Raw genomic sequence first — 24,723 nt, forward strand, 5'->3', positions numbered from 1 at the left:
TAGTCAGGCAGAGGGATCCTTCCAGCCTCGTTCTTTATCTTCAGGATAGCTTAGCTGATTCTGGGTCTTTCGTGCTTCCATATTAATCTGATGTTTTTTTTTCTATTTCTTTAAAAATGCTAATAGTATTTTGATGGGTATTGCATTAAATCTGTATAATGTTTTAGGTAATAAGGTCATTTCAACAATGTTGATTCTTTCAATCCAAGAATACAGAATATCTTTCCATTTCTTTATATCTTCTTCAATTTCTTTTAATAGAGTCTTAAAGTTTTCATTATATTCTTCCTTCACATGGTTCATTAAATTTATTCTTAAGTAGTTTATTTTTTGCTTGTTTGTTTCAGTTGCAATAGGAATTATTTTTTTTTTACTTCTTTTTCTGATAATTCATTATTAGGGTATAGGAACACTAGAGCATACCAAAACTTATTGGATGTAGCAAAAACAGTGCTCAGAGGGAAATAACCTAAATTTAGATTTAAAAAGCTAGAAAAGAACAAACTTAACCCAAACTAGAAAAATAAAGGAAATAGTAAAGATTAAAGTGAAGATAACATATAGAGTAGAAACACCAAAGATAATTAAGACCAAAAGTTGGCTTTTTGAGAAGTAAACAAACTTAGTAAACCATTAACTAGAGTGACTAAGAAAAAAAACGAGAAGACACAAATCACTAAAATTATAAATTAAATCAAAAAGTGGAGTATTATTACCAATCTTACAAAAATTAAAATATTATAAAAGAATACAATGAACAATTCTATAACAACAATTCTGAAAACCTGGATGAAATGAACATATTCCTAGAAACACACAAACTACCAAAAGTGAATCAAGAAGAAATAGAGAACCTGATGAGATTTATAACAATAAAGATATTGAATCAGTAATCAGAAAAACTTTTAACAAAGAAAGTCCAGGGCCAGAAAGTTTCGCTGGCAAATTTTACCAGACATTTAAAGAAGGGTTAACACCAATCCTTCTCCAACTCCTAAAAAACAAAGGATAAGGAAATATTTCCTAACTTATTTTGTGAGACCACCATTATCCAGAAACTAAAGCCAAATAATGACATCACAAGAAAAGATAATTATAGACCAATATCACTTATGCCTGTAGTTGCAAAAATCCTCAACAAAATACTAGCCAACTAAATCCAGCATCATATTATACACTATGACCAAGTGGGGTTTATCCCAGGAATGCATGGGTGGTTCAACATATAATAAGAAAAAGAAATTAAAAAATAATATAATGCATTACAGTAATAAATTGAAGGTTACAAAAAATGTGATCATCTCTATTTATACAGAAAAAGCATTTGACAAAATCCATCACTCTTTCTTGATAAACACATTCAACCAAACAGATATAGAAGGAAACTTGCTCACCATGATAAACGTCATTTATGAAGAGCCCACAGCTAACATACTACTCAATCGTGAAAGAATGAAATATTTTCCATTAAGATCAAAAAAAAAACAGGATGCTTCCTTTTACTGTTTCCATTTAATGTTGTACTGGAAATTCTATCTAGAGCAATTAAGCAGAAAAAAAAATAAAAGGCAGAGAAAAATTGGTTAAAGAAAAAATTATCTCTTCGCAGATGACATGATCTTATATAGGGAAAATCCTATAGAATTCACTCACGCACAAAAAAATAGATCTAATAAATAAATTTAGCAAAGCTGCAGAATACAAGATTAACACATGGAAACCAGTTATAGTTCTACACCAGCAATGAACAATCCATAAAGTAAATTAAGAAATCAATTGCATTTACAAAGTCATCGAAAATATCTCAACTGATAAGGGCATTAGCCATAAAAAGGGTTAAATATTGATACAAGCTACAAAATAGATGAACCTCAAAAGAGAATGCTAAATGAAAGAAGCCAGACACAAAAGGTCACCTATTTTATGATTCCATTTATATGAAATATCAAGATTAGCTAAATCCAGAGACAAAAAAGCAGATTAGAGATTATCAGAGGTTGGGGGAGTGAAAAATGGGGAGTGACTGCATAGTGGGTAGTGGTTTCCTTTCTGAAAGGTAAAATGTTTTGGAACTAGAAAGTGATAATGGTTGCTTAATATTGTGAATGTACTAAATACCACTGGATTTTATACTTTAAAGTGATTAATTTTATGTTCTGTAAGTTTTACCTTGATAAAAAATAATGTAACACTGAAGGTATGACCATCATCATCATCGTCATCACCATTACTACGGAAAAGCTTTCCCAAATTTCACTTCTTTAACGAGCTTATATTATGAGGGGCAAAATAAGTAGACTAAAATTTAAAACTAAAGTTAGTATAATTTGAATAATATAGTCTTATCTTCTCTCTCTTCTCTTTCAGATTATGTCTGGCCACTACCTAGATATTTGTGCCCCGTCTGGATTTCTTTGGATGTTTTATTTTCTACGGCGTCCATCATGCACCTCTGCGCTATCTCGCTGGATCGGTATGTAGCAATACGTAATCCTATTGAGCATAGCCATTTCAATTCACGGACTAAGGCCATCATGAAGATTGCTATTGTTTGGGCAATTTCTGTAGGTAATTAACTTTCTTGGCCATTAGAATTGCAGCGGCTATGCTCAATATCTTCGGATTATGTACTGTGAACAACGAACAGACGTCGACTGGTAACATTTGCGTATAATCGGGACTTTTCTATTTAATAATTATTCTTAACCTATTTATCTAATATTTAGGTTAACAATAATAAAATGCGATGTATATGAATATTTAAATGAAAAATTTTCATTTATGCTGCTAAATTATTTTATGCATCAATATGCCAATGAATTCTGCAACACAAACAAAACCTTTCAGATATTAAAACAATTTGAAGATGACAGATACACAGCATATCTAATTTTTTTAAAAAATATAGCATTTAAATCTTATAAACATAAATCTATCCAAAAATATTAATCTTAATATTTTATTCTATTTCCATATCTTCTTCAGTAAATATGTCCAAATTTATGCTGTTAGTCAATCTAAAATATACTATTCCCCTCCATTTTCAAATAGCTTCTTGGATTTTGGTTATATAGAAAGAGGGAAAAAAATAGTGATTTCTTCAAAGATTTAGGGGAGATTGAAAAAGAGAAATGATCATCTCATTGCTTATATTTCAGATATTCATAAATGCTTTACCAATGCTGTAACACAGGAGCTCCAGGCCAGAAACCTGCACCTGGGCCTTGGATATTCCAAAAACCCACCAAGAGGGCCAGCAGAGTGAGACATACCGTTTATTACTTGCAGTACAAGGAGACTTCAGCACTTGTTGGGTTGGAGCTGCAGGAAAAGGCAGCCAGCCAAGAGCAGGCATTGTTTTATATGTGAGCAAATAGGAGGGAGATTGCTTCATCCCAGGAAACAAGGGTCTTCCCGCGTGGATGAGAGTCAAATGTGCTGCCTAGCTAGTGTTAGGGAGGGCGGGACCAGCCGTGTCCTAGAGCAGAGGGACCAGCCTTGTCCTAGAGCAAAGCAGAGAAGCAATATCCATAGGAATGACCAAAGTGTCAGATAGCGCCCATGGAAGCAACGGAAAGTGTCCTTGGGAGCAAGCACAGCCAAGAGAACACTTTGTTCATTGTCTTCGTTGGGGCTGCTGACCCAACACTCCTCTTTGCCTCCTGTGTCGGTGGATGGGCTATTTGAATTAACTCCACAAATGCTAATATTCAATGCACAAAATTTAACCCATTAGAATGTAAGGGCTTTTATAACCATCATATTCCTTTTCTCCTCTTCCAGTTGGAACCTATATTTATTATCTCATTAAATAATTCCTCTTCAAAATTATGTTTCTGTAAAAGATTCCAGTAGGGTTTATAAGATCAAGACCTCTATACAATCTTCACTGATATCTTCTAAAGATTTTGACTGTGGGTTTATCTAAAAAATAAATTTATTTAACTTTTAAAATTATTCTATTGTAGGTGAATAGACATATATTTTATTGGATAAAATGCAATGAAATATACACCACAAAAAAAAGTGAATCTATATACACAATTTGACCTACATATTCAAGGGCTCACAGATTTTACCTCCTCCACTCCAAAAAGCTCATCTGAAAATACCAATTCTTATGGTGTTTACGAAGGAAATATATGGCTAAGTCAATTTAGGATATTAGGGACATCCACTTCTAATAATGACAGATTGAGTAATTTTGAATGACTCCTGTGCTAAAAACAACTAAAAATATAGGGAAAAAATACTGTAAGCTTTGAAAAAGCTAGTAAGATAGTGAAGGACTTAGGAAAAAAGACAGAAATCCAAGAAAAGTGACTATGATTTTTGGATCATTTGCCAGTGATGCGTTTTCAGATCTGAGGATGTGACAGCTGAGAAGCTCGTTTCACAATCTCATGAACAAAGGAGAACCAAAGTAGGAATAGAGAGCCTGGCATGGGTCAACCAACTTGAACTTATTTTTTGGATCCCAAAGGCCTATACATTATAAATAAGAGTGGATCAGGATTATACCACTCCTGACATGGAATTCAGGACTGGTTCAAGTCATCTCTGTAAGAAAAATCTTAAGTTTGGAAATTGGGTTAAGGTGATTTCATATTCTTCATGTTTGCAATTTTGGGGGAATAAACAAAAAGAAACATTATCCTAGGCTTTAAATTATTTATTTCAATATTTTTAATTTCAGTAACTAGAATACAATGATAAAAAGACATATGAAAAGACAAGGCAGCATGAACCAGATATATCACAATGAAAGATAATAAAAATGAACCTATAGACACTCAAGATATTTGCATTACCTGACATAGACTTCAAACAACTATTTGTAATGTGGACAAGGAAATTACAAGCTGAAACTGCAAGAAACGGCAAACATAAAGAATGACATTTGAGATTTGAAAAAAAAAGAAAGAAAGAAAAGCTAGAAATTGAATCTAACATGAAAACCTAACATGAAAACTCAAGGGAAGATTAGACATGGTAAAGAGAGCATTACTGGAAGTTAGTTAGAAGAAATTGTGATGAATGAAGAAAAAAAAGCTGGAAGAATAGAAAAGAGAGGTGAGAGAGTAAAAAGACAGTAAACATATAATATAAAATGAGAAGTGTTCCACAAGTTGAGAAAAGAATGGCAGAAAAGCAACATTTGAAGAAATAATGGCTTTTAGAATTGATGAAAGACATTGAATCTCATGTTTAGAAAGCTCAACAGGTTTCAAGCAGGATGAATAAAAAGCAAGCAACATTTAGACTTATCACAGTGACATTGCAGAAAAAAAATAATATTAACATTAAAGGAAAAAAAAGATTAACTTCAATAGAGCAACGATATGATGGATGAATGTCTTTTCAACAGCAACAATGAAAGCTAGAAGATATTGAAATTAGAGTTAATATGCTGATGAAAAAGTGAATGCTAAATTAGAACTATATACTCAGAAAAATTATATCTCAAGAATTGAAATGAAATAAAGATATTATCAGACAAGCAAAAACTAAGAGAACATGGCAAAAGCAAACTCACTTAAGTAAATACTAAAGGGTGTTTTTAAAACAAAAGACATGAAAGATGCCAGAAGCAATTAAGAGCAATGAAAATGATAACTGTGTGGTTAAATATAAATAAATATTGTCTGTATAAAACAGCAACAATAATGTCTTCTGGAACTCAAAATATTTATGGAACTAAAATATACAAAACAATATAGGTAAAAAGGATTGAAAGTAAACTTTTTCATTGTTCAGGAGAAAGATTAAAATATTTAATATTAAGATTTGATGACTATAGTATATAATTTGTCATATGTTCTGGGTAATCACTAATATAAAAGGAAAGTTTAACTTTCAAATTTACAGAGGAATATTAGAGTATAATAAAACAAATCCAAAAGGAGGCAATAAAAGGTAGAAAAAGGAACACAGATCAGATGGGAAAATATAAAAACTCGTACTAAGATCACAGAAATAAAACCAAATACAGTCGATGCTTGAATAATGCAGAATTAGATACACCAACTCCCCCCGCCGTAACTGAAAATCCATGTATAACTTTATACACCCCCAAAATTTAACTACTAATAGCCTAATATTGACTTTCCCGATAATATAAACAGTTGATTAACACATATTTTGTATGTTAAATGTATTATACACTATATTCTTACAACAAAGTAAGCTAGAGAAAAAATGCTATTAAGAAAGTCGTAAGGAAGAAAAATATATTAACAGTACTGTATTTATTGATACTGAAAGTTTATGTAATATGTTTTATAAGATGAATCATCTTTGTTAGTACCTACATCAATATTATCATACATGACACAAAACAATGTAGATGTTATATGGATAACTAATACTAGACATCAACAATGAAAAGATAATGTGTAAAATAAATTCATATTTATTTATAGCTATAATCATTCATGCATTAATTATGAAGAAGCAACAATATGATTGCTTTATGATAATCTAGCATAATTGATAACCTAGCATGATTGCTTTATGGTAGCTTAACCTATTCATTAATGAATGAATCGTTATAAAATTTTTATGGCATACAGTATTACAGTCATATTCATAATACAGTATCAGAAACACTATTTCATCTTTTAGAACCACTTACCTGTGATGATAGGCTAATACGCTCTTTATCTAATTACGAGAGGTGTATTGTATGGTAATGTAATTCTTTGAAAGTGAAGTTATAAAACAGTAAGAAAATTAACATATTATTAATTTTATATTAAATGTCAGTCACAAGTCTTGTACACAGTGCTCTACATGGTGATTACTTAGGCAATGATGATGATGATGATACAAAAGCAACTCTTAAAGTTTTTGCATTAAATTATTAGATTTTCACATAAAGACACTCATAATACAACATACAAGTTTAACTGCACAGCCCAATGATTATTTACTATTCATTTAGTGGAATTGGATTATCGTAAAAGTCTTCATCTTTGTCATCTTCATGTTGAGTATACTGAGGAAGAGGAAGAAAAGAATCGAGTTGGTCTTGCTGTCTCCGTGATGGCAGAGGCAGAAGAGGTGAAAGAGGTGGAAAAGGAGGCAGAAAAGGCAAGCACATTTGGTGTAACTTTATGGAAGTACATCATAATTTCGGACTGACTTTTTCCTTTTTCATTTCTCTAAAAATGTTTCTATACCGTACCAATCTTTCTTCCATCATTTGCTTTAGATTCAGTGTCCGTTTGTAGAAGGATTTCTGTCATAAAAAAAAAGTTGAAAAGTCTTGAATAATTAAAGCCTATCTGCCATATTGTCTAATAACTTATCTGGTACTGCTTTTTTCTGTCTTCTTCCTCATCGTCTGGCACTGGTTTGGAAGCATGCATCTTCATCAAGTCACCTCCTGTTAATTCCTCTGCTGTGGTGTCTAATAGCTCTTGAATTCCTCCAAGATCCATACCTTGAAACACTTCACCCCCCACCTTTTTGTCATATCCACAATCTTTTTCACTATTTCTATGTTTATGCTCCGTTGTAAATCTTGTGAAGTCATGCGCAACACCTGGACACAGTTTTCTACAGCAGAAATTGTTTGGGGCTTGATGGCTTTCACAGCTTTTTCTATAACTGTGATAGCATCTTCAGTGGTGTAATCCTTCCAGACTTTCCTAATGTTCTATCAGAATTATTTCTGATAGTGTTGACAATCTTTTCCATGGAATATCATGTATAGTAAGTCTTAAAGGTCCTTATGACCCCCTAATCTAGCAGCTGAATTAGAGACATGTTTAGGGGCAAGTAGATCACTTTGATGACTTTGGTGTTGAACTCATATGGTTCTGGGTGGCCAAGGGCATTGTTCAATATTAAAAAAAACTTGAAAAGGCCGCCCCTTATTGGTAAGGTACTTCCTGACTTCAGGGACTAATCAATGGAACCAATCCAGAAAAAGGGTTCTCATTGTCCAGTTTTTCTTGTTATGCAACCAAAAGACTAGCAGCTGGTGTTTATCTTTTCCCTTCAAATTTTGGGGATTAGTAGCAATGGCTTTATGAATTTTCTTTTCTTTTTAAAAAATGGTCCTTACACTAGATTCATTTATCTTGAAATGGCTGGCAACTGTAGCTGCAGCCCTCAATCTTTGGTACATATCAAGCAGTTCAACCTTTTCTTGTAATGTCATGACTTTGCTTCTTGGGAGCACTTCCAGTATCACTAGTGGTACTTCATATGGGTTTACGGTATTGCATGAAACATGGTGAAAAATATGCAAGAATTGTGAGACCACTTTTTACTGCGATGTGCAATTTATTAAGGAGGTGAATTGCTCATGCAGAAATGATTAGCATCATATGGCATTTTAAGGAGATACTGGCAACATTTGAGTTCATCACAATAGTAACAGGAGGTAACTACAAAATTATTACAGTCATACAGTGTGTACTATAGTTAATTTTATGCAGTTATGATTTAATAATGCATCCTTAAGTTTGTTCACCTTTTCTCCACTACAAATGGCACCATGTACAGTCTGTAAGTGTGTGCATAATTTTGGTAAATTTTAACTTTTTATAATATATTTGTGTGTATGTTATGGTAGCAAATGATAAAATAGACTAGTCTCTACATATATTTTATGCATTCATGAAATACCTTTTTCCTTATTTTTTGAAATTTCCATACTATGCAGTTCATTTGCGACTTTTTTCAAATATCCCAAATCTCTAAAATATTTTTCCAATGTATTTATTGAAAAGTTCCATGTATAAGTGGACCTATGCAGTTCAAAGTCATGTTTTTTGATAGTCTGCTGATATCCATACTTGTATTCATTGTAAATGGAACTAAATATTCTAAATCTGTCAGATAGAATTTAAAAACATAATCCAAATATTTGTTTATATGAGACATATCAATAAGAAAAGTAAGGGATAAAAAAGGTACTCTACATAAACACTAACCAACACACAGATTGTGTAGCTATATTAGTAATCTGTGAGAATAGACTTTTCAGCAAAAAATAATTATTTTTTAAAAGAGGTTATTTTATAATGAAATATTTAATTCATTTTGAATGCCATACGATGCTAATAATATAATAAACTTGTATATATGTGATGATATGGACACAACATTACTAAATCAAAAATGGAAGCAGTTATAAGGACAAACAGAAAAATTTCTTTATCATCTGGCTTTATAGAAGATAGCTAGATTCACATCACTGCTCTGCTTTCGCATCTAATCTGTTGCAATGAGATGCTTTAGTTGAATTATGTGAAGAAAATATATATCCTCATATAGGAAAGTATTTTAATAATGTTTTTGGATAATAGTGAACATTCTTCTTTGATACTGCACAAAAATTCAGCAGGTGGTAGTTTCTTCAGTTTAGTTGGAATGTGAAATCGTAAATCATATCACTGAATGTGTCATATGCCATTAATTTAAATTCCACTAGTCTTCTTGAACTCTGAATAGATGTTTTAGTCATACTTTATTTTGTAACATCAAGCATAGGTCATTTGGAAAATATTTGTTCTCTGAGTTGTGCAGATTTTCCAAATGTTAAAACAATATCAAAAAAATCCCATGCATTAATAATCCCTACCAATCTTATCAGAAAAGTCTCTAAATATTGGAAAATGTCACACTCTCAGGAATAGATATGAGTTTTCCAAAATTTCAATATTCACTTGAAAGTTTAAATTTTATTATTAGCAGCAAATGCCATCTGTTTTGTCCCTGACATGACAGGTTCACTCATTCATTTTTGAGAAAATATCTGCAAAATATCTAAATATGAGTAATGCAAGTGTTTCCGGAGGTCACTCTTTCAAGTAAAAACATTATTCCATGAAAAATGGGGCTAGTTTACCTTCCAACTCCAACAATTGTATGAGTGCTTATGCTCAAAGCAAACATCTTATATATCAGAATACAGCACAAATGCTCTATGTTTACTTCCATCTCACCACATGGATTATTAAAACAGTCAAAATGTAATACAATTATTTTTTACTGCTTCATCAAAGACATTAAGTAAAACTGGCCATTTATTTTTCCTGAAAGTGTGGTGGTAAACGATCCAATGACTGCTTATGTAATTGGTGTCACTAGCCTGGTGCATGCTGAGGCACAAGCAGTTTTATCAACTATTATTTTGCACCACCAATAAAAATGTAAGCTCAGTAAAAACAGCAAGTAAAACATTAATATTATTATGGAAGTAGTTTTAACTTCACAAAACCATCGAAAGACTTGTAGAAACACCCTAGTATCTATGGACCATAATTTAAGAGCTATATTTCCAACTCTTGCTCCATCTGCAGCATTTAAAGCAGTTGAGGATGCTTTTCTCATAATTCTCTCTTCCTCTGCAAGCTATAGACATCGTTTTTCTTAGGTTTTCTTTTCTCCTATCTTCCCATCTGCTCCTAATAATTTTCTATGTTTTCTGCTTTACTCTCACTCTTCCCCAGGATTCTGTTCTTTCCAATTGCTTATACAGTTTCCCTGGTTTATTTCATCCACAGAAAATAACTAAAATCTATCTGCTGATAACTATTAAATAAATATTTCTATTTATTTCTAACTAGATTATATGTATATCTCTAGCTTAAATTGGGTATAGAGAGGTTGGATACATATCTCAAATGCCAACTCACCAAGACTGAACTCATCACCTTTCTCCATCTCCATTTTTCCTGCTATATTTTTGTTTCTCAAGTGAACATCATCTCCCATTTACCCCAAAAGAAAACTGAGAATTATTTTAGATGCCTTATTTTTCTCCTCTAAGCCATCTACACAACCCGTCCTTAATATTTTCCCTTAATATTTCTAACATTTCATCCTCTCCATTCTTTCAATTGCTTTCTTAGGTTAAGCCTTTATTATTAATCTTTTCTACATCCACACCTCCTCACCTTTCTCAGTGGAAGAGATGGTTCTTGCCATATCCAAGACACATGTTCACTTCCTTAAGATCTAGGTACACCCATAAAAACAAGAATTAAAATTCTTCTCCAAATCTTCATGTTCACACACAGAATTTTTTCAGACATTGCTTTTTTAGCATTTCTCTGTGCCTTCTTTGTTTTCTACTTTGTTTGACTTCTTAATCATCTTTCTCTTGCATGTTGGCTCATCCTTCTTCTTTATCCAGGGTCATTTTGTGTTGCTACACAAAATTCTCTACCATATTAGTGGTTTAGTTATTTGGACACCAAATAAGGCATGTCTTTAAGGAATTTTTGCCCAACTTCATGACTCATTAATAGCCATGTTTCACAAACTCAACCAATGCCCTCAAAATATCTTCTCTATCTCATCTTTCGAGAACATTGTTTATATCATTTTCACCTTAGGCCAGTAGTTCTAACCTCTGTGAATATGTCTGTGTTCTAGTGTCTGTGAATAGAATTCAGGGTATCTGTGAATTTTAAACCTCTTTTAATTTTAAGTGTAACATGTACAATAAAGTGCATACATCTTAAGTTTATAGATTGATGAGCTTTTACAGATGTATTTACACCACTGTAATGACAACACAGTAAAAGATACAGAACATTCCAAATATCTGGAGGAATATCTATGCCCCGCTGTCTGTCAGTAATCACTTATGGATTGCCACTATTCTGACTTCTGTAACTTCAGATTAGTTTTGCCTGTTTTGGAACATCATATAAATGGAAGCACATAATATTTACTCTTTTATGTGTTCTTTTGAGTCTGACTTCTTTCAATCAATACTGCTTCAATATGATCCATCTAGGTTGTTGCATTTATTAGTAGTTGGTTCTTTTTCAGTGCCACAGTGTTCCATTGTATAAATATACAAAACTAAATTTACTTTCTTAATGTTGATAAACATTTGGTTTGTTTCCAGTGTTTGACTATTATAAAGTTGCAAAGAACTAAGTGTTGATGTTTTTTGATGGCTAAAAACATTTATTTCTGTTGTACTTATACCCAAAAGAGAAATCTGAGAATCATTTTCAAGTTCTATAGTATATACTGTCTAAGATTTTTCCAAACTGCTGTTATCCATCCACAAAACCATGAACCATATTAGAGATTAAAGAAATGTAATGCAAGAAATGTAAAAAAAAAAAAAATTGCCAAAAATTAGCACTTGATTTGGAACAAACATATGCTTTCTATTAGGGCCAGGCAGTAAATATTTTGGAGCCACATATAATCTCGGTTGCATATAATTTTTCTCACCTTTTAAAAGTGTAAAAAAATTCTTAATCCACAAAACTGGCTGCAGACCAGATTTGGTCCATGAGCCACAGATTGCAAAACACTAGTTTTAATAATTAAATATATTTGATTTGCTAGTATTTTGTTTAAGATTTTTACATCTGTATTCATCACAAATATTAGAATGTAGTTTTCTTTTCTTATGTTATCCTTACCAAGTTTAAGTATCAGATTAATATTGGCCATATAAAATGAGTTAAGAAACATTGTTTCTTCTTCTGTTTTTTGAAGAGTTTAAGAAGAACAGACATTAAATCATCTTTTTAAAGTTTGGTAGAATTCACTAGTGAAGTTTTCTGGTCCTGGACGTTGACTTTTTTTTGGGGAGGTGGGGGGGTTGAATGATTGTTTCAATTTCCATACTGTTGATTGGTCTATTTAGATTTTCTAGTTCTTCATGATTCAGTCCTGGAAGGTTGTATATTTCTAAGAACTAGTCCATTTCTTCTAAGTTATTGAACTTGGTGGCATATAGTCTTTCCTAGAATTCCCGTATGTAGCCAGGGGTTTGTCAGTTTTATTGATCTTTTCAAAAAACCAGCTCTGTGTTGCATTATTTTTTTCTATTGTCTTTTCGTTTTCAATTTCATTTAATTCTGTTCTAATTTGATTATTTCCTTCTTTCTGCTAACTTTGGGTTTCATTTGTTTTTCTAGTTTTTTAAGATGATGTGTTAGGTTGTTTATTTAGAATCTTTGTTGTTTCTTGAGATAGGCATATAATGATATGAACTTTCTTCTTATTACTGCTTTTGCTATATCCCAAAAGTTTTGATATGTTGTATTTTCATTCTTGTTTGTGTCTATGTATCTTTTGATTTCTCCTTTTATTTCTTCTTTGACCCAGGCATTTTTTAGTAATATGTTACTTTATCTCCACATATTTATGATTTTTTCTGCTTTCTTTTTGCAGTTGATCTCCAGTTTAAAAGCATCGTGGTTGGAGAATATGCTTAGTATGATTTCAATCTTCTTAAATTTTCTAAGGTTAGTTTTGTGTGCCAACATATGGTCTATCCTCAAGAATGTTCCATGTGCACTAGAGAAGAATGCATAAGCTGCAATTTTGGGATGAAAAGCTCTGTAAATGTCAATGATATCCTATTGGTATAATGTGTCATTTAAGGATGTTATTTCCTTATTGATTTCCTGTTTGGATGATCTGTCCATATCCAACAGTGGGGTATTTAGGTACCCTACTATAATTGTGTTTTTGTGAGTTTCTTTCCTTAGTTCTGTTAATAGTTACTTTAAATATTTCAGTGCTCCCCGACTGGAAGTGTATATATTGATAAATGCTATGTCTTCTTCAAGTATGGTCCACTTTGTAATTATGAAATGTCTATCTTTTCTCTTATTAGGCTTTTTATTTTGATATCTGTTTCTTCAGATATAAGTATGGCTTCACCTGCTTTTCTCTGGATGCCATTTACTTGGAGTATTGTTTATTGGTACAGCCACTATAGAAAACAGGTCAGAGGCTTCTCAAAATATTAAGAATAGAATTACCATATGACCCAGCAATCCTCTTCTGAGTATCTACCCCAAAAGTTTGAAAACATTTATCCATAAAGATATATGCACCCCGATGTTCATTGCACAATTTTTCATCATGGTCAAAACAAGGAAACTACCAAAGTGTTTTTTAATAGATGATTGGATAAAAATGATTGATACAGATATACAATAGAGTATTATTCAGCCATAAGAAAAGATGAAATACTGCCATTTGTGACAACATGGATGGATCTTTAGATTAACATGCTAAGCAAAATAAGTCAGAAAAAGTTGTGAACCATATGATTTCACTCATATGTGGGATATAAAATTGGAAGCAACAAATAAACAAAACGAACAAAAACTCATAGATGCAGACACCAGTTCAGTGTTTACCAAAGGGAAAGCGGAGAGAAGGAAGGCAAATAAGGGTAATGGGGGTCAAATATATGGTGACAGAAAGAGATTTAACTTTGGGATGGTGAACACACAATGCAATATACACATAATGTTTTATTGAATTGTACACTTGAAACCTATTTAATTTTATTAACCAATGTTATCCAATAAATTTAATTTAAAAAATAGTAATTAAATGTGTTCTGGTGAGTGTGTAGTGATAGTTTCATTTCAGTATTTCTCAGTATCTATTGACTCATAATGTTGAACACTATTTCTTATGTTTTTTTTATTTATTTAGATGTGCTCTTTTATATCTTTTTGTGATGTATCTTTTCTAGCCACTTGCCTTTTTTCAACTTTACTGTATTTTTTATTGGTTTCTAGAGGGTTTTTTTAAAATGTTTTACACAAGTTCTTTTCCGAATATGTATATTCAAACTATTCTCTCCCAGTCTGCATTTAGCTTTTCACTCTCTTAATCAAGTACATTTGTCAGTGTTTAATAGCCAGTAATTTTTGTGTCCAATTTAAGAAAAAAAAATTCTATCCAAAGTTCAAGACAATGAACCCCTCTGTTTTTGGTGTTGCTTTGTTTTTTTGTTTTTCTGTTTTTTTGTTTTTGTTTTTTCCTAATAGCCTGATGATCTTAGCGTTCACATTTAGGTCTAATAGCCACTTCAACTTAATTTTTACACCTGAAATGAGCTAGGAATTGGATTTTCTGTCATGTGGATATCTAATTGATTCTGCATCATTTGTTAAAAATATTATTCTTCTCCACTGAATTAGAATAGAATCATTCTCATAAATCAGTTGACCTTACGTATGTTGTTTCTATTGGGCTATGTTCTCTTTTATTGGTCTAATATTCTGTCTTTGTACCACTATTACAATTTCCTCATTACTGTAGGTTTATACTGATTCTTGATATCTAGTAGATAATTCTTTCGATTATGCTCTTTGTCAAAATTGTTGAGGGTATTCTAAGGCTTTTTCATTTTCATATAAAATCTAAATTATCTTGTCAGTCTCCCAAACAAAACATGCTGTTTTTTCCCCCTTCAAGATTATATTGAATCTGTAAACCAGTTAAGTAAGAATTGACATTGCAACAATATTCTGGCTTCCAATCGATGTACATAAGTATATGTACAAGTAAATACTTTTGTATTTACATGGGCCTTACTTAATTGCTCTGATATATTTTATAGTTTTCAGTTTAGAGATCTTGCACAACTTTGTTAGATTTATCCCTAGGTATTTAATTTTATAGAATGCTATTGTAAATAGTATTGGTATTTAAAAACTTATTTCTAAAAGTTTATAGATAGTATATAGAAATAAATTTGATTTCTGTGTATTTACTCTGTATCAAGATATCTGGTTAAATTTACTTAGGATTTCTAAGATTAATTTACAGATTCATTGACATTTTCTACATATCCAGTAATGTTATGATGGCAAATTTATTTCTTCTTTTCCTATCCTAATGTGTTCTTTAATTTATTGTTCTTGTGTTATTGCATTGAAATGACTAGCAAAAAAGTATTTAACAAAAGTGGAGATAATGGACATCTTTTTCTTTCTCCTGAATAGAATAGTAGATAAGTGTTTAATATTTCAACATTAAGAATGACGTTTGTTAGTTGTAGATTTTGTGAAACACCTTTCACCAGATTATGGAAATTCTCTTTTATTCTATATTTGCTGAGAATTTTATCATTAAAGAGTTGTAAATTTTATCAAATAATTTTTGTGCATTTATTGGAATTATTATAGGATTTATTTCTTCCTTTCTCCTGTTAGTATAGTAAATTATATAAATTTTTAAATAGTAATTAATCTTGCATTATTAGAACAAGTATCATTTGGTAATGGGGTGTTACTTTTATCTATATTATTGACTTATTTTGATAGTATTTTATTTAAGATTTTTGCATTTATTCTCATTTTAAGTTTAAAAGTGTATATAGTGAAAGGAGAAAAATGGCGAGAATGATAGAGGTTTTGTTCATCCCTCTTGTGAATAAATCAAAGTTGTGACAGAAACATGGAGCAAACAGCAAGCAAAATTGCCTGGGATCTAGATGAACAGAAGCACTAAAAGCAGGGAGAGAAATAGGGAAAGAAATAATTAATCAACCTGCAATGGATAGAAGGAAGGAGGGGGCGAAGATGCAAGGATGCCAGGAACGAGCGGCTGAATAGGACAGAGGCTGCAGCAGCTGCAGACGCCTCTGAAAGGGGCTGTGTCTGCAAGCGGGCTCTCTCAGTGACTGACCTGCTTGCTCTAAGCACCAGAGCCAGATAGGCTTCTCGAGGGGAACCAGGGGCTTATAGGGGAACACTGAGTTGTTGGAGTGAGGGCCGGAGATGAGGCTCTCTCCTGGGCAGAAGTGCCGGTGGGATCCTCTGTTCCTCTGTTGAGCCCTCTATCTTCTCAGTGTGTGAATACAGTGCCACCATAGCTGAGTCATCATCAAACTGGATAACAGAGGTCACTCCACCCAGAGGAGTCCCAGAAACTCTGTCTCCACAACTCACGGCCCAAGACACATCCACGTGTGTCCACCATGAGTCAAGTACTCCTTGCTAGCAGCGTCAAAACTCACACAGGTGCCAGCAGGTCTTGGTTTCTGGTATGGTTTCTTGAGGAAACTATAAGCACAGCATCTGTGGATTGCTTGCTGAATCTTAACAGGTAGCCCCAGAGGGGCACAGGCTGAGTCTAAATTTGGCCTACAGTTGAACCCCTCTCAGGATTGTACCAATGGACACCACTACACAAACCATGTTAATAAGACCAGGAGACATGGGAACTTTGCTTTATACATAAAAAAGATACATAAAGGCACCTAAAATGGAAAGACAAAGAAGCAGAAACCATGTGAAAGAACAGAACGGAGATCCAGAAATAATGGAGTCAAGCAATCTAACAGATGCAGAGTTCAAAACATTGGTTATAAAGATGATCAATGAACTTAGGGGAAGTGTAGATTAATTCAATGAGAATTTTAACAGAGATAAAAAACATAAAAATGGAAATGAAAATTATAAATGGGAACCAGTCAGAAATGAAGAACACATTATCTGAGATGAAGAGTGTATTAGAAGGAATCAACAGAATGGATAAAGAAGAAGAATGAACCACCGATATAGAGGACAGGGAAGCCAAGGACACTCAATCAGAATGGCAGGGAAAAAGAAGCCAAGACTATAATAATAATTTTAAAAAGCCTATGGGACACAATTAAATGTAAGAATATCTGTGTCATAGGGATACCTGAATGAAAACAAGAAATTGAAGAGCTATTTGAAGAAATATTGATGGAAAACTTCCCTCACCTGATGAAGGAAATAGACATACAACCGCAGGAAGCTCAGAGAGAGTCCCAAGAAAGAAGAACTCAAAGAAGTCCACACCAAGACACATCATAATTAAAATGCCAAAGATTAAATACAAAGAGAGAATTTTGAAAGCAGCAAGAGAAAAGCAGTTAGTTACCTACCCGGGTGCACCCGCATAACTGGCAACTGATTTCTCAAAAGAAACTGCAGGACTGAAGAGCTTGGCACAAAATTTTCAAAGTGATGAAAACCTAAGATCTATAATTGAGAATTCTTTACCCAGCAAAGTTATCATTTAAAGTCAAAAGACAGATCAAGAGCTTTCCAGACAAAAATAAGAGAAAGGAATTTATGAACACCAAGCCAGTATTACAGGAAATGTTGGAGGTCTTCTTTAAGAAGAAAAAAAACATATGTCAAAAACATGAATAAGGAATGGTAATCACTACATTACTTTCAACAGGTACCTCAAATCAAAAAGAATTAAGTACTCCAGGAAAAGGTAGAGTGGCTGAAGGGATAAGAAAACAAAACCCCTACATATGCTGCCTCCTAGAGACTCCCTTCAGGTTAAAAGACACACATAGACTAAAAAGAAAGAGATGGAGAAAGATATTGCCTTGATGGACCTAGAGGTATTACGCTGAATGAAATGGCTCAGATTGAGAAAGACTAATATCACATGATTTCATGTACATGTGGAACCTAAAGAACAAAACAAATTACAACAACAAAAATAGAAATAAACTCATAGATACAGAGAATATTTTGAGGGCTACTAGATGGGTAGGGCTTTGGGGGGACAGTATATAAAGGCAAAGGGTTTAAGAGGTCCAAATGAATAGTTGCAGAATAGACATGGAGATGTAGGGTGTAGCATGGGGAAGATGGCTAATAATGTAATAAATATGTAAGGGGTAAGAAGGGTACTAGATTTAGGGGGGTAATCACTTTGCAAGTTATGTGGATCTCTGATTACTATGCTGTACAACTGAAACTAGTATATTATTATATGCCAACTATAACTGAAAAAACTTATTGAATTGTACAATGTAAATATGAGCAACTAATAGTCTATTATATTTCAATAAAGCTGGAAAAAAATAATAAAACATCTGCCACAAAAAAAAAAGTGTATTCAGTGTGAAGTAAGGGATGAGATTCATTTTTATACATGTGGCTGTCTAATTCTTCCAGCACAATTTACTGAAATTTTACTAGTTACTCATTGAATTGTTATTCATCAACTAACCATATATATTTTAATCTATTTATGGACTGTTGTTCTGATCAATTAATCGATATGCATATTTATGCCAGTTTCATAGTATCTTAGCAATGTAGCTATAGTAAATACTAAAATTATATAATCTGAATTATATCATTTTGCTCTTCTTTTCAAAACTGTTTTGGATATTGTAGATCTTTTGCATTTCCATCTAAACCATAGAATTTCATGGTAAATTTTTACCAAAAAAATTACATAAATTTTGGTTGAGATTTTATTAAATCTATGAATCAATTTTGAGGAGAATTGACATCTTAAAAGTGTTGAATAATCTGATTCCTGAATATGGTATATTTAATGTCTCAGCACTGATTTGTGGTTCACATCCTTGCACAAATTTTAAAATTATTTCTCTTAATTTTTATCATTTTTTAATTTTAATATCTAATTATTAATTCTTATTACACAGAAATATATTTGTTTTAATTTTTATTCATTGTTAATATTGTTAGATCTTTATTGAAATCATAGAAAAATTATCTATTGTTCATATGGAAATTTTTGGCCTTTCTATTGTTCTGTTATTCTGGTTTTATTAAAATATAATAGACAATTAGTTACTTGTATTTACATTGTACAATTCAATGAGTTTTTTTTCAATTATAGTTGGCATAGAATAATATATTAGTTTCAGTTGTACAGCATGATGATTAGAGATTTATATAACTCACAAAGTGCTCACAAACTAAATCTAGTTCCCCTCTTCCCCTCTACATATTTATTACATTATTAACTATTATCCCTATGCTATACTTTGTATTTCCATATCTATTTTGGAGCCATCCATTTGCACTTCTTAATCCCTTTGCCCTATTTCACCATCCTCCCACAACACACCTCCCATTTAGTAGCCCTCAAAATATTCTCTGTATCAGTGAGTTCATTTCTGTTATTGTTTTTGTTTTTTAGATTCCACATGTATATGAAATCACGTGATAGTTGTCTTTCTCTGTCGAACTAAATTCATTCAGTGCAATACTCTCAAGGTTCATCAAGGCAATATATTTTTTTCATCCCCTTCCTTTCAGTCTGTGTTGTCTTTTAATCTGAAGTGAGTCTCTTATAAGCAACATATGTAGGGGTCTTATTTTCTTGCCAATTCAGCTACCCTGTCTTTTGGTTGGAGCATTTAATTCTTTTCCATTTGAGGTACTTGATGAAAAGAATGTAGTTATTACCACTCTTTATTCATGTTTTTTTATATATGGTTCTTCTTAAAGAAGTTTCTCCAACATTTCCTGCAATAATGGCTTGTTGTTGATGAATTTCTTTAGCTTATTTTTGTCTGGGAATTTCTTTATCTGTCCTTCAATTATAAAAGATAGCTTTGATGGATAAAGAATTCTTGGTTGTAGATCCTGGGTTTTCATCACTTTGAAAATTTTGTGCCAAACCCTTCTGTCCTGCAGTTTCTTTTAAGAAATCAGCTGCCAGTCATGTGGGTGCGCCCGGGTAGGTAACTAACTGCTTTTCTCTTGCTGCTTTCAAGGTTCTCTCTTTGTATTTAATCTTTGGCATTTTAATTATGATGTGTCTTGGTGTGAGCCTCTTTGGGTTCCTCTTTCTTGGGATTCTCTGAGCTTCCTGGAGTTGTATGTCTATTTCCTTCACCAGATACGGTAAGTTTCTCATCATTATTTCTTCAAATAGCTCTTCAATGACTTGTTTTCCTTCTGGTACCAATATAACAAGGATATTTTTACATTTAATTGTGTCCCATAGGCTCCTCAAATTATTATTATAGTCTTGCCTTCTTTTTTCTTGCCATTCTGATAGAGTGTTCTTGGCTTCCCCATCCTCTATAAGCTATCCACTCCTCTTTTTTATCCACTCTATTTATTCCATCTTATATACTCTTCATGTCAGTTAATGTGTTCTTCATTTCTGACTGGTTCCCTTTTATAACTTCCATTTCCATTTTTATGTTTTATACCTCTTTGTTAAAGTTTTCACTGAATTCATCTGCATTTTCCCTAAGTTCATTGAGCATCTTTATATAAAGATCTGTCTGTAGTCTGTTTCAAAGAAGGTACTTTTCTTTGTGTTTCCAGTAGGTGGCATCTCAGCCTCTTGGATCCCTGCTTTATATATTGACTTAAAGTATCTGTGGTAGCTCTTATGTGCAGATCCCACTCTCAGACATGCTAGTGTGCGATTTGGGTGTTTTTTGTTGAGTTTTAGATGTTCGGCTTATTGTTGTTTCAAGGGGAGAGATCTGATGACGTCTCTCTGCCATGTTTTCCTTGAAATGTGGCTCATAGCACTGGTCACCAGCTAGGAATTGAAATGTAGCTTACAGGGCTGGCTGCTTTTGCTGCGATTGGAAAGGCCACTCACAACAATGGCCACCCAGCCGTGAACACTTAGTCCGGAATCACTCACAACTGAGCTTGGCAGCAAGCCAATAACAGTGCCCCAGGCAGTCTGCAGGTTGGGTGAGGCGGAAGTCTCAGAGAGACAATGGCTGTCAGATCAAAACAGCCTCAGTCTTACTGGAAATTTGGTAACTATTGTAAGTTCCCGCAGATGACACAGATCACAGCAAGACCAACTGCTGTCTGGAACTGGCCCACAAGTCCTCGATATCTACCCAAGTTCATGTTGATAGTAGCGTTCTGACTGACCTTATCTCTGAAATAGGGCTCATGGCACTGGCCTCTGTTGCTGGGATTAGAAATACTGCTCACAACAATGGCCGCCCCGCTGTGAATACTTCACTCAATCACTCAGCTCAAGGCTTGGCAGCCAACCATAAACAACTGTCCCCCCCACCCTCCCTGCCACCTGCTGTCTTAGACCAGCATCTCCTAATGGCTCTGTGGGAGGGGTCTGCATAATCAAGCTGGCGTGGTCTGTAGGGGGCCTGGACTAAGGCACAATGGTAACTGCTTTTCCAGCCCTCTGTCTGACTTCGGGTAATGGAGACTTTTTCAGAATGAATCATGCATGAGTGTCAGACCCATTGCCGATGTCCTGGTTGAGTATCCTCAGGTGAGAAAACCTTTGCTAGGATCTTTCAAAGGGACGTCTAGTGGCTCAGTCGCCTTCCATCTCACCCAGATGGCTGGAATCCCCTCTAGTTTCTACAGTCAGAGTTATTGGAATCTCCTCTTCCCTGGGCTGGGACTCTCGGCTGGGGAACCCCCAGATGAGACCAGGATCCCCCTCTCCTTCAGCAGAGCCTCTGCAGCCTCGCTCTCCCTCCCGGTGATCCTTCACTACCCACGGGTGCAGGTCCAGCCTGATTCGGGACTTTGCCCCTTCTACCGGCTTCGATGTGGCTCCTTTATATTATTGTCAGATGTAGGTATTATGATCATCTGGACTTCAGGTGATTCTCCACGTTGATTATCTTATAATTTGGTTGTAATTTCATTGTGGTCCTGGGAGGAGACGAACTCTGCTTTTATCCAGTCCACCATCTTCCCAGATCTCCTCCAAGCATCTTTATAAGCAATATTTTGAACTCTGCATCTGTTAGATTGCTTGACTCCTTTATTCCTGGATCTCCGTTCTGTTCTCTCATATGGTTTCTGCTTCTTTGTCTTCTCATTTTGAATGCCTTTCTATGTCTCTTTCTATGCACTAAACAAAGCTCCTAAGTCTCCCAGTCGTATTAGTGCGGCTTTGTGTAGTAGATGTCTAGAGGCACGGTCCTGAGAGGGGTTCAGCTGCAGGTCATGTTTAGTCCCAGTCTGGGCCCCTCTGGGGCCACCCGTTAAGATTCAGCTAGCAATCCACAGATACTGTGCTTATAGTTGTATCAAGAAGCCACACCAGAACCGAGGCCAGCTTTCACCAGTGTGGGTCTTGGGGTTGGCTCAGTAAGGAGCACCGGACTCACCCAGGATAAACTAAATGTGGCTTAGGTGGGGCCATGAGTTGGAGGATGTGAATTATCAAGGACCCCTCTTGACAGAGCGACCTCTGTTATCCAGTTTAATGATGTCTCTGCTATGGTGGCACTGTGTTCACACATGGGAGGATGGAGGGCTCAACAGAGGAACAATGGACACTGCCGGCACTTCTGCCCAGGAGAGAGCCTCATCTCCGGCCCTAGCTCCAACAATTCAATATCCCCCTATATTCCCTGATACTTCCAGAGCAGCCGGCCCAGTGTTATTACTCACAGCAAGTGATTCTGTCACTGCAAAATTCCGCTTGCGGACACGGCCCCTTTCAGAGGCCTCTGCAGCTGCTGGCTGCTGGCTGCTGCAGACTCTGTCTCACTTAGCCACTCAGGATCGGTCAGCTCACATCTTCGCCCCCTCTTACCTTCTATACTTAATGGGAGATTTCTTATTTCTCTCCCTAGTTGCAGTGTTTCTGTTCATCTTGATCTCTGGTGACTTTCCTTGCTGTTTGCTTTGTATTTCGATCCCAACTTTGATGTGGTCAAAAGAAGAATGAGCAAAGCCTCTATCATCTACATCATTTTTAGGCGCCTCCTCCATATGATTTTATATTGCAAACTTACTAAGTTCAGTTAATATTTCTAGTAGTTTTTTGTATATTTCTTTATTTTTGACACAGATGTTCATGAAATCTGTGAATACACTTTGCTGTTTCATTTTCAACCTGTACAATTTACATCTATTTGTTGACTTTTGCATGAGCTGTCACCTCCAGTAAAATGTTAAATAGATTGATTAGTAAAAACAGAAAAACTTGCTTCATTCTAAAACTGGAGAAAAGACATTTAATCATTCTGAATTAAGTATGATAGTAGTTTTAGATTTTTGTTTGATTGCTTGTTTCTTGTTTATTTTGGTAGATGCCCTTTATCAGGTTGGAATTCCTGTGTAATACTAGTTTGTTGAGACTTGTTATCATTAGTAGATATTGATTTTTCAAGAGTTTATCTGTATCTATGAGTTGCTCATATGTTTTTTTTCTTCTTTAATCTCTTGATATAGAAAACTGTATCAACTGATTTTTAAATAATAATGAGTCTTCTATTCCTGGACTAAACACCATTTCATCACGATGCCTTCATTTTTGTTTATTGGTTGATTCGAGGTGCTAAAATTCTGTTTAAAATTAATGCATCTTTGATCATGAAGGGCATTACTCTATAATTTTCATGTTATATATTTTTCCAATTTTGGAATTAAGGCAATATTGGTCTCATGGAATGGGTTAGGAAGTATTTTTTTTTCTTTTGTTTTCTGGAATAATTTAGAATTAGAATTATTCCTTCCTTAAATGTATAGTAGAATTGACCACAATATATGTAAATTGACCACTAAAACCATTCAGGCTTGGTGTTTTCATTATCAGAAGATTTGAACACAGTATGTTTTTTAATAGATATGCAACTTTTGAGTTTATTATTAACTTCCACTGAGAACTTTAATAAGTTGTGTCTTTTAAAGAATCTATACATTTTATATAAGTTGCCAAATATATTGGCTTTAAGTTTTTCATATATTATTATCTTATAATATTTATAGTATCTGTAATGCATTCCCCTACTTTATTCCTGATATTTGTAGTTTGTATCTTCTCTGTTTATCCTGATCAATTGACTGGATTTCCATCAACTCTAGCAATCTCTTGATTTCACAGATTTTTCTTTATTTATATTTTTTATCTTTAATATTTGCATCCTTCTACTTTACTTTGGGTTCAAATTGCTATTTTTTCTTTAGTTCCTTAAGGAAAATGCACAGGTCATTGACGTAAGACCTTTATTCTTAACTAATATAAGCATATAATGCACTGAATTTCCCTATAGATACCATTTTAGTTGTATCCTATAGAGTTGGGTATGACATGTTTTTATTTTCATCCGTTTAAAAATATTTTGTAATTTTCTTCATGATTTCTCTTTTGAACCACAAGTTATTCAGAAATGTGCAGATTAGTTTCCAAATATTTGAGGAATTTCCTTGTATATTTCTATATTGATTTCAATTTAATAACATTATAATCTGA

General features: G+C 33.8%; 1 protein-coding gene across 2 annotated transcripts in view; it reads left to right on the forward strand.

The window, feature by feature from the left end:
- HTR2C (5-hydroxytryptamine receptor 2C) overlaps positions 1–24,723 on the forward strand; it is a 201,764-nt gene that overhangs the window by 112,945 nt on the left and 64,096 nt on the right. Inside the window, exon 3 of one of the 2 annotated variants that reach the window (XM_006916170.1) lies at positions 2,368–2,568. In XM_006916170.1, the coding sequence (XP_006916232.1) occupies positions 2,368–2,568 (201 nt within the window). The remainder of the gene's footprint in view (positions 1–2,367; positions 2,569–24,723) is intronic. The other variant, XM_025049783.1, reaches the window with a different exon arrangement.

Source organism: Pteropus alecto, unplaced genomic scaffold (assembly GCF_000325575.1).
Source record: "Pteropus alecto unplaced genomic scaffold, ASM32557v1 scaffold116, whole genome shotgun sequence".
NCBI classification, from domain to species: Eukaryota; Metazoa; Chordata; class Mammalia; order Chiroptera; family Pteropodidae; genus Pteropus; species Pteropus alecto.